We start from the raw sequence: 13480 nt of genomic DNA on the forward strand, positions 1-13480 counted from the left end.
GAACAGGGAAACATTCCTTTAGGAATTGAAGTTACAGATAGTTGTGAGCTGCCATTATAAGTGTTGGGAATTGAACTTGGGTTCTCTGAAAGAGCAACCCATATTCTTAACTTCTAAGCCATCTCTCCAGCCCCTATATTTACTGCTTAAAAATTGATTACAATCAGCATGCAAAGCAGCAGACTTCATTGTGGCATTTTTATATTTAGGTTGATACATTTGTGGATGGACCCATCTCTTCTACTTCTCTCCCCTTTTTACTCGTATGTCAAAAATATTCTATTACCCTCTCCCTACAGTCCCTCAGATCTCCATGTCCCCCCTCCTTTCTAGTTTCAGATCCCACAGTGATATTCTATAGCGCACGCGCGCGCGCGCGCGCGCGCGCACACACACACACACACACACACAACCCTGACAAAGACTGGGGTCTGGGCCTGGGAGGCGAGCCTAGCTGGAGTGGAAGGTTACGTTCACACAAGACTCCAGAAGGACAGAAAATTGTCTCTCAAGGACAGGAAGACTAGATCCAGGGCAGCAATGGCGGACCACTTTAGGAGCAGAGGATTTCAAGAGGGCATGATGATGGGAGGCTCCTCTGGGAGGCGCCTCTGCAGCTCAGAGGGAGGAGGAAGGGGAGGATAACAGGGGAGAGGAACGATGCATCTGTCCAGCAGCTGAGGGACAATGCCGGGGCCTGGGAAGTTTCTGGGAATGGATAAGAAATTTCAAAGGTAATTCAGGGGATGGATAGGATGTATTCCCTCGGTAGAGGAGAAGGGAGAGTCAGTAACTGAATGGGAGGGAGATGGAGTCCTGAGGTGGCGACAGAGGAGGAAGAGATGGAGGAGGAAGAGCCGAGGCTCCCTCTGCTTTGGATTAGTATGAACATGCTGTCAGCATCATCCACTTGATGTTTACAAAGCCCAAAGAGTTGAGAAGGTATCCTGATTTGGGGGTGTTGCTTATTCCTCCATCAGCTTGATCGCTTCTGGACCTCAGAGGAAAGGAGGGGTCATCGCCATCCAGAAGCTTCCTTCAGTGATTGATTGCTCATCATGAGGATTCCACAGACAAGGTCCAGAACCTTCTCCCTGCAGAATCCCAGTGGGCTCCCCTGTGGGAGCCTAACATCCACTCCTGACTGGACTAGAAGGAATTTTCAAGACATCTGGCTTCTGTATGGAATCTCCCGCCCTCCCTGCAGCTAGTCTAACTGGGAGCTGTGGTTTGCAGCTGTCTGGCTGCTGCTCAGAGGAAGTGAGGTCTGAGTAGCCACTGTGAGTAGGTTCCCAAGCAGCTTCCTCCCCACACTCTTGGCATTCATGTGGCACGGCTATAAATTATGCCCGGCGTGTTCATTTTCAGTTTGAATGTGTTCTCATCCCAGAGGAGCGACTAATGGCGTCAAGTTACTGATGTGAAAAAAGCCGGCCGCTACAATGACTATGGATTAATGAAACAGTCTCGCGGAGGCTGGGGCCGCAATCAATCCTCAGCCACTGGCGACACGGATTTTAAATTGTGTTCTCTGACCATTTCCCTCTTTGCCAAAATTATTTTGCTAGAATTTTATTGGGTAAATGTTTACCTCTGCTCAAATATTTGCTTTTTATTAAAACTGGATGCAGGCAGGGCACCTTCATCCTCACACATTACAAGCCGGCCGAGAGGGATTTCAAAGCCCATCAGACTTTCTCTAGGAGGCGTGGAGACAAATCTCTTAATCCAGGATCATCAGTGACTGACAAATTTCACTCAGAAAGTTGGCAAGTACAGCAATGTATTCATGAACTCTGCCCATGGGTCACGTAAGCTATTCCCCTGATTTTCTCTTGGGCCTTTGCATTTCTCCAGCAAATTTAAAGGGGATGAACAGTGCAACTCTCTCCTGGTTTTCTCTTTTCCAAAATGTAGGAAGTTTATTTTTTATTTGGTGAGAATGACAAAGAGTTCACTGATGGGCTCTGGGATGTTCTAAAAATCTGGATCCTAATAACAAATTATTCTGGTCTGTTTCTGGAAGGATAGAGCGTAGATTTCATCATATTCGTTAAATGTTCAGTAACATAAAGATGGTTTCAGGGTTGCTATGGTGAACGCCATAGATGGCACTATCCCCCAATCCCTGTGCCCTGCAGTGGGACTGTAGCTGTTTCTACGGCCAGTGGTTGTCTGGCAGGTGGACCCCGGCTTCCAGCTGTCAGTTTTCTCTGTCATGAAAGTATGGCCTGTTCCTTCAGGCTCAGTAAGACAAACGTGTGTCGTTCTGACAGTGTCGGCCTGCCTCCCTCCCTCTGAGGGTCGCCATTCTGGGTTCTGCATTCATCCCATGCATCTGTATCCAAGTAACATAAGGTGTGGATGGAGGTCTGTTGTCTAAGGACCATGTCATCTGCAACAACCCACGGGCCTGATTTACTACCAGACTCTCACTGAAACATGAAGGACCACACTGCTTCCGGGACCAGGGAACCATACAAGGCTCAACTTTTTTTGGACAAGGAAAATACTTTTGTTATTTATTTAAAGCAGAAAGACAGAGACACAGGCCAAAGGGTTGGAAAATAGACAAGACAACAATAACAGAGGAAGCCAGTCCATTTGAATAGTGGTGAGAACACAGTTTACTGGAGGGCAATAGAGCTTTCTGCTCTGCCCATTAACACACCGAACCACAGATTCAAGCAATTACAGAAAACAAAGTTCAAGAAAATAATAACATACACAAAGAATTATAAAATGTTCACAAGGTTTACACAACGAGCTGAGTTCCATATATTTTTCTTTTTGTGTGAGGCTTACATCCCTTTTCTGGTAATGTCTGATATGACCTAGAACTGGGCTTTGAGATAAAGACTCCTGTGTTGGAGAGGGATTCAGAAAGAAACTTCTGCTTCTTCACCAAAGGCTCAGAACAGATAAAAACCATCTTCGGCAAAAAGAACGAGGCCAGAGGCAACACAGGGCCTCCCTTCAGGATGTACTCCAGAGCCGTGATGGCAGAAGCAGTGTGGTCATAGAGTAATAAGAGATACTAGGACCAGTGTGACAGAACAGAGAGCCCAGAAGTTGGCTCGCACACCTAGAATCGGTTTATTCTCGACAAAGGTGCCCAAACCGTGCAGGCTGAGTGGCTCGCCCCTTCAGCGAGGTATGCAGGGAAAGCGGGCACCACATGCAAGAGATGGAGACCGAACTCTCATCTGTCATTCTGGCCTAACACTCAGCTCGTGATGGACCAGAGACCAAATGCAAGATCTGAACTGGAAACACGCATGGAGACATGTCAGTGTGGGCAATGCCCAGATGCTGGAATAAGCAATGGGTTTTTTATATTATTATAAAAGTGAACGAAACAAAACCAAAGAGAGACAAATGGTTACACGGAAGCTCTGTACAGCACACAAAACAACAGAGGAAAGAATCAGTCTACAGAATGAGAGAACTGTTTGCCCATGGTCCTCCCAATGAAGGGTTCATAGCCATAATGCATAGTATATTTATAGTGTGTAGGGAATTCAACAAACAAGATTCTGACTACACAATGAGCAGCTGCTTTGAGCAGTCACAAGCACATGAGGCACAATAATATCATCAGTCATCGGGGACACTGAAGCTACAGTGAAAACCAGGTGCGCAGTTACAATGCCACTAGAGCCAATGACAAAGCAAGCACGACCCCCAGGTAACAAATGCTGGTGTGACTATGGAGAAAAGGAACGCTGCTGGTGGGAACCAAAATCAGGATGACAGGAGGCCCTATGAAAACAGGACCCCATGGGATCTAGCCATCCTCCTTCTAGGTACATGTCAAAAGGAAATGAACTCTGTAACCCCCAAACATACTTGTCTGTCCATGTCTACTGTGAAGCTACTCATCCTAGCCAAGGCTGTAATCACCTTAGGCCCTCACCAACATGCACAAGGAAAAGGGAAGGACAGGTAAATAGCAGAATATTATTAATCTGTAAAGATAAGTGAGATCCTGTCATCTGTAGCAGAATGAACAGAACTGGAGAAAACTGTACGAAGTGAAGTAAGCCAGGGACGGAGATGAGTGTGACCCTTTCTCCCTCGCGTGTGAAAGTCAGGGTGGGTGATGTGAGAAACGTGAACTGTAGAGGCAGGGGAAAGACAGGGAGGCCAGATTTGTCCTGGAAGGTGCACACTAGACACGTGTATTCAAGCACTGCAATATCACAGCGAATCACATTATTAAGTACAATTAATACATGTCAATAAAAACAAAAGAACAGCAATAAAACATCTACTTCTTGACAAAATGGATATACACTTGTGTTTAGGAGTAGAGGTGAAAACGATTACTTTAGTCCAACGGCCTCTATATCCATCCAAAGAGGAAGGTTTAGCTTATTCCATCCTATTTCTGTTTTCTTTTGTCTTTTGAGACAGGCTCTCTCTACATAGCTCTGGCTGTTCTTGAATTCACTCTGTAGACCAAACTGGCCTTGAACTCACAGAGATCCACCTGCCTCTGACTCTTGAATGCTGGGATTAAAGGTGTGCACCACCACCACCCAGCCTTTCATCCTATTTTTTGGTAAGTTCCTATTTCCAATGCTGAGATTTTAAACATCAAAGTCACCCAGGAGTAGGCAAAGCCAAGCTGCCAGTTGGCATTTTCAACTCTTTTCAACTTTTGTATTTATTGTAATGGTTCTGCTTGACCATGAATGGGTCTTCTCACAACACACCACAGAAACACAGTTACCCACAGAAACATAGAATGGCATTTTTTACAGGAGGTTCACATAGCAAACATCACAGAGTGTGTGACCTCAATAAGGCGTTCAACGAGGGTGCGCCACCTCCCCTGTCCCTCTGGCTGGTCTTAGGAGGCTCTTATGTTGGCATCACATTCTTCCAGGAGAAGAATTAAATCTTCAATCAGGCTGTGCTCTCGGCCATGGGTCACTTTCATAATGTCGAAGGCCTAAAGATACAGGAAAGGTGACAGATTAATATCTCAAAACAGACATGCCCCTGCCTAGGTGACAGATTACTATCTCAAAACAGACAAGCCCCTGCCTGGCTTCTCAATGATCTAGGGGCCCTGTGGCCCACAGCATCTGGTCTTTAGGAAACAGGCAGCACCATGGCTCACGGAGTCAGAATACAGGTGGCATGGGTGCTGCCTGGGTGCTGCCTGGGTGCTTAGAAAGTGGGCTCCGCACTGGGCACCCTGGGGCAGCCATGATCTTCAGTGACTACACTAATGCACAGGTTTAGGTGGGTAATGTAGGAGGTTCGTTAATTCTCACGGAGACAGGTCAGTCACACAAAAGAATAAACAGTAAGTTGCTTCCTCCTAACAAAAGGTTTTAAAACTTCCATGTATTTTGTGAGCAGACAATGTGAGGAAGCCAGTTCTCTCTTACCCTGTGGGTCCCAGGGATAGAACTCAGGTTGCCAGGTTTGGTGGCAAGCTCTTCCATCTGCTGTGGCATCCAGCTGCCCTGTGACACTTTCCTTTTTAATCTGAATCACCATGTACTGTGTACACACATTTTACGTTCTCTTCCTGGTGTGTGCCAGTGCAGTGGTAGCATGTGGACGGTCCCTTCTTTCAGCCTCCACGTTCAGTCTGTTACTAAATCTTTGACTTTCCACCCCTAGGATACTTTGAAAATTGGGCTGAGTTTGTGGCTACTCCAGTATGAGAATCCAGAAGAAATAAAGTTAGCAACTTAAAGGCAAGAAGTCTCTGCCTTGGTCTCTAGTGCTTGCTCCTGAGACACCAGCTTCTAAGCTGTGAGGATGCCCGCGCTGCATGCAGTGGCCACATGTGGCGGCTCTGGATGACTAACAGAGGAGCCCAGTCACCGGGTTTGTGTCCGGTGGGGCTTCAGCTGACTCCAGCATCCTGGCAGAAGCCATTTCCCGCTATGCTCAGTTCCATGACCCAGAACTGTGAACATAATCTTATTGTTCTTTGCTCTACTGAGTCTTTGGATGGTTTGCACGAGCAATGAATGGCTCAAACAGCAGCAGTACACACTGTTCAATGGGAGGCAGGCTGGGAATAGGGAAGGGAATTCAAAGCTACCACATCCTGTGTGACTGTGTTCTAAAGACCCTTCGAGATGGCTGGTGGCTGGGAAGCACCACGGGATGGGCTCCAGGGCAACCAAAGCACCCTGCAAAACACACACACATCCCACTGGGTGCAAGTGCCGTGATCCCAGCAATCAGCCACTGGCCACCACTCTGGGTTAGTCTAAAGTCAGCACGATTGCCACTTTACAGGTGTGTGTAACTCCACCATGTTTAGCTTACAGACATTACTTCATAAACTACTCTTGAAAATTTAGGTCACTTCCAGTTGTTTTTGATTATGACATGACACAGATCTTCCAGCTATGGGTTTCCTGTTGTTATTGTTGTGTGTGTATGTATTTTCCTTTTCCTTTGTTCCCCCCTTTGTTAAGTATTTGTTGAGATAAATCCTTAGGGGTGGAGTTCTTCTTGGGTTTCTTGGGTTTGTGCACCTTAAAGCCATAGAGATTTTGGAGCTGGAAAGCACCGAGTAGGTCTCAGTGGGACCACTCTGTCCTCGCTACATCCATCAAGACGGACACTCTTGCCTCTACAGAGGGGAAGACAGAGGGCAGGGCAAATAAGCTCTCTGACTGATGGCCGCTGCCAGCCTGAGCTCCTGGCTTCTCTTCATGTTTCTGTAGGGGTGTTCCCTTTAGGGCTAAAGAACAGAAAACAAGTAGGCTCTCTCTGTTTGTCTGTCTGTCTGTCTGTCTGTCTGTCTGTCTCTCTCTCTCTCTCTCTCTCTCTCTCTCTCTGTGTGTGTGTGTGTGTGTGTGTGTGTGTGTGTGTGTGTTAGAGGGGCAGGAGGTGAGGTTACATTTAGATGTCAGTAGGAAGAAAAAGGAAAACTGAAAGTAAGTCCTGACGCTCGGGGCTTGCAGCAGCAGTCAGGCCTACAGGAGGGGCCGGGACAGATGAGGGAACTTGTTTCTTGTTAAAATCTGCACAGGTCTGTCCTGCTGCAGTTACTGCACACATATTCTGAGGCAGGGCTTGTTGGAGGAGGGGGAGAGGAGGAGCTGCCCCACCTTGCAGGCCACTGACTCTGGGAGATTAAAAGCCAACATCTGAAGCCTTATGTTTTATTCTCTTTTCTCTGCATCGCCCTGGGCCCTTGGCTGTGCTGGACATGCTGGGGTCTGAGGCAGAGGCCTGTATGATGGTGTCATTACAGAGGCTCCTGGATCAGATCCTTCATGGCAAATTCTCGAAAGCCACTGTGGCTGTCCTGCTCCCATCTCCTTACCTGGGGCTGGCTATGCTTGTGTTGTACAGGGGAGGGTGAATGTTTTCTTGGGAGGGCCTCCTGCAAACAGGACCTGGCCCTGCATCTATCCTGAGAAAGGGCTCCCCTGGCACAGTGCCCTCTGCTGGCATGTTCTCACAGCTCCTAAGCAGACCAAAGGCTTGGCCTCACTGTTGTTTGGGCCTCTCTGTGACTTGACTGACAGACAAATGGCAACGCTGTCTTCTTGTCACCCCGACAGTGGAAGGCTGATCTATGTTTTCCCAGGCATCTTTCTTCTTCCAGTCTTCCTTCCTCACTACCGTCCTGCAGTTCCAGTCCTAACCAGAATGTTCCTGTCCACTGAAGAGGCAGAGCTCCTATCTGGTAGCAGGGCAGGTGCCCACGCTTCACTGGAGACTTGGGACCTATGACCACACTGGGGCTGCAGGACCCAGAAGACAGGGAAGCTGCCACCACCTGAGCTCACAGCCCCACTGCCCAGACCGCTTCCTGAAGGCAGGGCAAAAATGCCTAGCCAGAAGCCCTGATCAGAAGAAACGACTCCAACTCACTTGGCCTGACGGGGGCTGAGTGGGATTGCCTAGCTCTCAGCACCCTGCCAGTGTCCTCTCTTCCTGTCCAGTACAGCCTCTAGCTGTGGACAGTGCAGTGACCACGAAGAAACACAGTGTCCTGGATACCACTTTTAGACAGCCTGAGGACCCTGGGCACGGCCCAAGTCAAGGGATGCTGGCTGTGCTCTGTGTCCTCTCATTTGCTGGGGACCTCAACACTAGGGTCATACGGGAATAGGGCGCTAGTGTTCCAGGATTCTGTACCACAATGGTGGGAAGCAGAGGACAGGAGTATAGGGAGGGGACAGAGGACTAACGTGAAGATGGCAGTGATAGTAGCGGGTGGGTGGGGGATAAAGGCCAAAAGTGCATCACTTGTGTAGAAACCAGAGCTTAGATAAATAAATAAACAAGATTTTCTCTGAGGGGTAGTCTTAGATGGAAGAGAAATGGAAAGAAAGCAGAATGCTAAGCCTGCCAGCGACTTTCACGTATTTGCAGTGTGAACGCTGTGAGATGCTGAGCAGGGAAGACCCGATGATGGAGGAGAACATCTGGTCCTTGTCCTGGATGCCATTCGTGTCTACCACGGTCCCCAGGCAAATACCTGCCTGGGACAGAAGACAGCCCTGAGTGCTCGGGACACCTCTTCAGCCTAGCTGGAAGGTGACTGCTTCCTCTCACCTCGCCCCCCAAAATGAAGTTGCCGTAAATCTTGGGCAAGCCAGAGCAACTGCTGCCGGGAGCTCTGAGTCTCCCTGTGCTCAGCGCCTCCCAAATGCTACACATGTGCACGTCAGAGAGAACAATTCCAGTTTAATTTCCTGCAGTGGCGTATAAAACAGATTAAGGAAATATGAAATTGGAGCAGGCTCGGTTTGGGGAAAGCATCTCGCTTTCCATTAAATTTTATTTTTTAATGGCAGCGTTTAAAGGGAGCCTGCATACAATCAGGCACGGAGGATTCATTTGCAGCCTCCAGTGGGATGTGCTGCACCCACGCACGGATTCTAAATGTCACACCGGAAATGGCAATGTAGATTTTCTGCCACATGAGAGGCGCAGGGCTCTCTGCTGAGAAATAAAGAAAAGGGCCCCAGAACTGATTTCCATCTCATCCTATTTTTTAAAGTAATTTTAGAATTGTGGCCATGTATTAAATAAAATGAATGAGATCAAATTATGATTTAAAGTTGGAAACAATATGGCTTTCTTATTAATTTTTCATATAAATATATTAAGCTTATCAAGGATCTCATATGCTTTCTACTGTGAGCCTGGGGAATGCAATAAATGACTTCCCCAAGCATGATTTAAATATGGACATAAAAATCAAAAGGAAAAGAAACATGTGCAAGATAAGGTCCTTTAGATCAGGTCACCCCAGGGGACACTGAAGCGAGTTCTCCTCTTCTGTCCATCCCAGGAAGAAAGCCCTGTGTGTGCTGGGGAGGTGGCCTGGGCATTCAGGAAGGGAATGCAGTGGAGTTATACCCACAGGCCACTCCAGGGCCACTGAGTTCCTTTGCAATGGGCAGCAGGAAACCCCAAAGCCTCTGAGGACCCATGTGAGCTCAGCAGCCTCCCTCCAGACCCCATTCCACTCTGCCCCTTAAAGACTCACTGCAAATGTCCGTTCCCCTTGCAGGGAATGCGCTGGGGGAGGCAGCCTATCCTTGGAGAGACCATCTGTCTACTCATTGGCCCTGTACTGGCAGGCAGTTCCAGTGAGTCTGGGTCCCTGCTGTGGAGGGGTGGGAGGGGCTGTGGCCCTGTCAGTCTGGACCTATGAGGTCATCACAGTGAAGGCAAAGTGCTAGGATGCCCACAGGACGGAGGGTTACAGATGTGGTGAGCTCAGGGTGCCCGTCAGCAGCAGAAAGAACATGCCAGGAAGAGGTGCTATTGTTGGGACTGGAGGGATGGTTCAGTGGTTAAGAACATTGTATGACATTACTCTTGCAGAGAACCTGAGTTCAGTTCCTGGCACCCACAAATCAGCCCACAGCTGTCTGTAACTCTAGTTCCAAGAGATCTAATGTCTTTTTCTGGCCTCCATGGGGACTGCATGCATATGGTACATACACATACACAGAGTTTGTAGTAATTAGGGGCGGCGGGGCTGTGTTCCCAGTACCCCAGCCGCCTGCCCGGCTAGCTTATGCCCCGAAATAACAACACACAAACTGTATTCATTTAAACACTGCTTGGCCCATTCTCTTCTAGGCTAATTCTCACATATTAATTTAGCCCATTTCTAATCATCTGTGTGTAGCACCCCAAGGTGCGCTTACCGGGAAGATTCTAGCCTATGTCCATCCTGGGTCGGACCTTCATCACGTGTGTCTGCCAGGGAGCAGGGCATGGCGTCTCTGCTGAGGCGTCTGCTCTGGAGAGCAGAGCTGTCGAGACTGGAGTCTGAGCTCACTTCCTCTTCCTCCCAGAGTTCTGTTCTGTTTACTCCTCCCACCTATCCTCTAACCAATAAAATGGGCCAGGGCAGTGCCTTTATTAGCCAATGACCTTCCTCCATCAAGAGTTGTTATTGTGGTACTATCTTTATATAATAATGTCTTAAAATACTTACTTATTTCTATTTTATGAGTTGAGTGTTTTGCCCGAATGCATGTAGGTACACTGAATGCTTGTCTAGTCCCCTCAGAAGCCAGAAGAGGGCAATGGACCCCCTGGAGTTGGAGTTACAGATGGTGTAAGATACCATGTGGGTGCTGGGAACTGAACTGAGATCCCTTGAATCTCTCCAGAATCAACTCAATAAGCATTAACATAGTTCCCGAGGGATCTGAAGGAGTCACACACGTTCCCGGGACGTTGGTGTCATCAAATGAATACATTTAAGCCATGACTCGGGCGGCAGTAGTGGTGGGACATTCCCTCAGATAGAAGGGGAAGCAGATATTTGTTCTGTTTACAAGTATTGTTTTAATTTCTATTTTGATTCCACTGGGGTTAGAGAATTTACTTTGTGTGACTCTTACACTCATGAACCTTTTCCATTTATTGGTACTTGTTTAATGACCTGGAAGACGGCATGTGTGCTACTCTACCTGTGTTCTTTACACACTTGCAAAGGACGTCACGTCTCTCCCGCCCGTGTTGAGGAGGGCATTTTATAAACATCACTAAGGCCCGACTGACCAGTGGGAGTAATAAATTTTCCTCCATCTTTGTCGGTTTTCTGCCTAGTCGTTCCCGTCAACTGTAGACGGCAAGGCTGCACGCTGCTTCTCTCCTTGCGGTTTTCTAGTTTCTGTCAGATCTACAGGTTTGGTTTGGTTGGGGTTTGAGACAGAATCTGCTGTGCTACCCAGACTGCTCTTGAACTTGCTAGGGTGCACAGGCTGGCCTCCACTTAGTAATCCTCCTGTCTTGGGCTCCATAGCAGAGCTCTACGGGGTTTTTTTTTCCCCCACCGTTTGAAACCATGCGGTTTGGGGCAAGCACGTTCATAGCTTCTAAGTAGATGACTACATTTCCATTATGTGATGCCCTTGGTTTCCAGAAAAGTTTTCTTTGCCATGAAGTCTACTTATATAATATTAATATAGCCACTCCAGCTGTCTTTTGATTACGTTTTCATGATGTGTTTTCTATTTTTTCACTCTCAATCTGTCCATATCATTATATTTAAAAGAGTTTCTTATAGACAGTACATACTTGGGTTACTTTGGAATACATCTATTCTATTAATCTTTACCTTTTAGAGTATTTAGATAACTTACATAGATTATATCATTCACAATGTAGTTATTACTACATTAGAATTTAAATATATAATTTTATTTTTTGTTTGTTCTTTCTTCCTTTTTGGTATTTGTTTTCTTTTTTGAATCCCCCTGCGTTCCCATATATATTTTTTAACATGTCATTTAAAGATTTTTTTAGGTAGTGACAAATCCCCATGTAGTCTAGGCTCGCCTTGAACTTGCTGTATAGGTAAGAATGATCTTGAACTTCTCAGTCTACTGCCTCTCCTTCTCCGGTGCTGAGGTTACATGGGTGCACCACCACATTCCTGTAAGGAGATGCTGGAGATCAAACCCCAGGCTGGTGCTAGGCAAGCACTCTACCAACCGAGCTACGGCACCCGTCCGTAGAGTCTTTGAGTACATTCCTTTACACAGCATTTTAAGAAGCGGTTGCTTTAAGTCCCCGCCTCCTTTCTGATTATAGACTAGTGGTATCCTCACTTTAGCAGGTGGAATCTGGTACAGAGACCTCCCTCTTCTCTGTCTTTTACCTTCCCCCTTGGAGTGTAATTATCCAGCTGTTTTCACTACTTACTTCTAGAATCACCTCAGACGGCATCAGAAGTTTGGCTTTGACTGTCAGCACAGAAAACTAGAGGGAAGAAGGACCAATCCACTTACTCACACTTTTGCTTACTGCAGCCTTTCTTCCTGATGCTTCGATATTCCTTCTTCTATTGTTTTCCTTTTGTTTTAAGGATTTGGGCGTCAGTTCTTTTAGGAGAGATCAGATGGTAATGAGGTCTTTTAATTTCCCTGAGACTGTGAACTGCTCGATCTCCCTCTCAACGTCTGGCAGAGGCTATTACTGAATCTGGGATTGGGGGTTGTCAATTCTTTCCTCCCAGTACACTTGAAAACAGTGTGCCATCTTGAAGGCTTTCTGGTGAACCACTCTGATTCAGGTTGTTCTTCCCCTACCAGCAGGACTCATCTGATCCTCTTGCTACTCTGAGGATTGGCTTGGGATTTTAGTTCTATTCGAGTAACAGATCTGGGTGAGAATGTCTTTAGGTTTAATCTGGGGGATTTACTTTTGCCAAATTCAGGTAGTTTTCCATCACTTAAGAAAACTATTGCAGTAAAATATGTAAGTTCTAGCCCAAACTTTATCAGGTTAGCCGGCTTGTCGGCTGTATCAGCTTGGTAAAAAGTTCGAGTCATTTGGGGAAAATGAACCCTCGATTGAGAAAATGCCTCCACCAGATTGGCCTGTAGGCAAGCCCCTGAAGCATTTTCTTGAGTGATGCTTGATGCGGGAGGGCCACTGTGGGCTGTGTCAACCCTCAGTAGGTGATCCTGCGAAAGCAAACTGAGCAAGCCAGAAAGAGCAATTCAGTAAGTAGCATTCCTCCATGGCTTCTGCTCCAGCTCCTGTCTCCAGGTTCCAGCCCTAAATTCCTGCCCTGGCTTCTCTTAGTGATAGACTTACAAACTGTAAAGAGAAACAAACCCTTTTCTTGCCAAGTTGCTTTTGGTTATGGTGATTTATCATAGCAATAGGAACCCTAACTAAGACACCATGTTGGCCATCTTTACGTATACTGGCTAGTGGCACAGGTGCATTCACACTATTGGGCAATCATGCTTGCAATTCACGTGCAGAACATCTGCACCATGCAATGCTGAAAGGCTATGTCTGTTACATAGTGAGCACCTACCCTGGGAGCCCCCCTTAGGCCCTGGTAAGCATTGCTCTGCTTGCTGCAGCTGTGTGCAGCAGTTCTAGATGCCTCACAAATGCAGAATCATATAGCAATGCATGTCATATGTAATTAGTATGATACCTTCAAAGTTCATCATGGCATAGCATGTGTGAGAGTTTTGCTGTAGGATAATGCTTT

General features: G+C 47.0%; 1 protein-coding gene across 1 annotated transcript in view; it reads right to left on the minus strand.

Moving 5' to 3' along the window:
- Positions 1-2609: 2609 nt before the first annotated feature.
- Positions 2610-13480, minus strand: part of Smyd3 (SET and MYND domain containing 3) — a 562325-nt gene continuing 551454 nt past the window's right edge. Inside the window, exon 12 of the mRNA XM_041635444.1 lies at positions 2610-4957. Coding sequence (XP_041491378.1) covers positions 4856-4957 — 102 coding nt within the window. The 3' untranslated portion in view covers positions 2610-4855. The remainder of the gene's footprint in view (positions 4958-13480) is intronic.

Source organism: Microtus oregoni, unplaced genomic scaffold (assembly GCF_018167655.1).
Source record: "Microtus oregoni isolate MIOR12 unplaced genomic scaffold, Mior012 000047F_ref0000412, whole genome shotgun sequence".
Lineage (NCBI taxonomy): Eukaryota > Metazoa > Chordata > Mammalia > Rodentia > Cricetidae > Microtus > Microtus oregoni.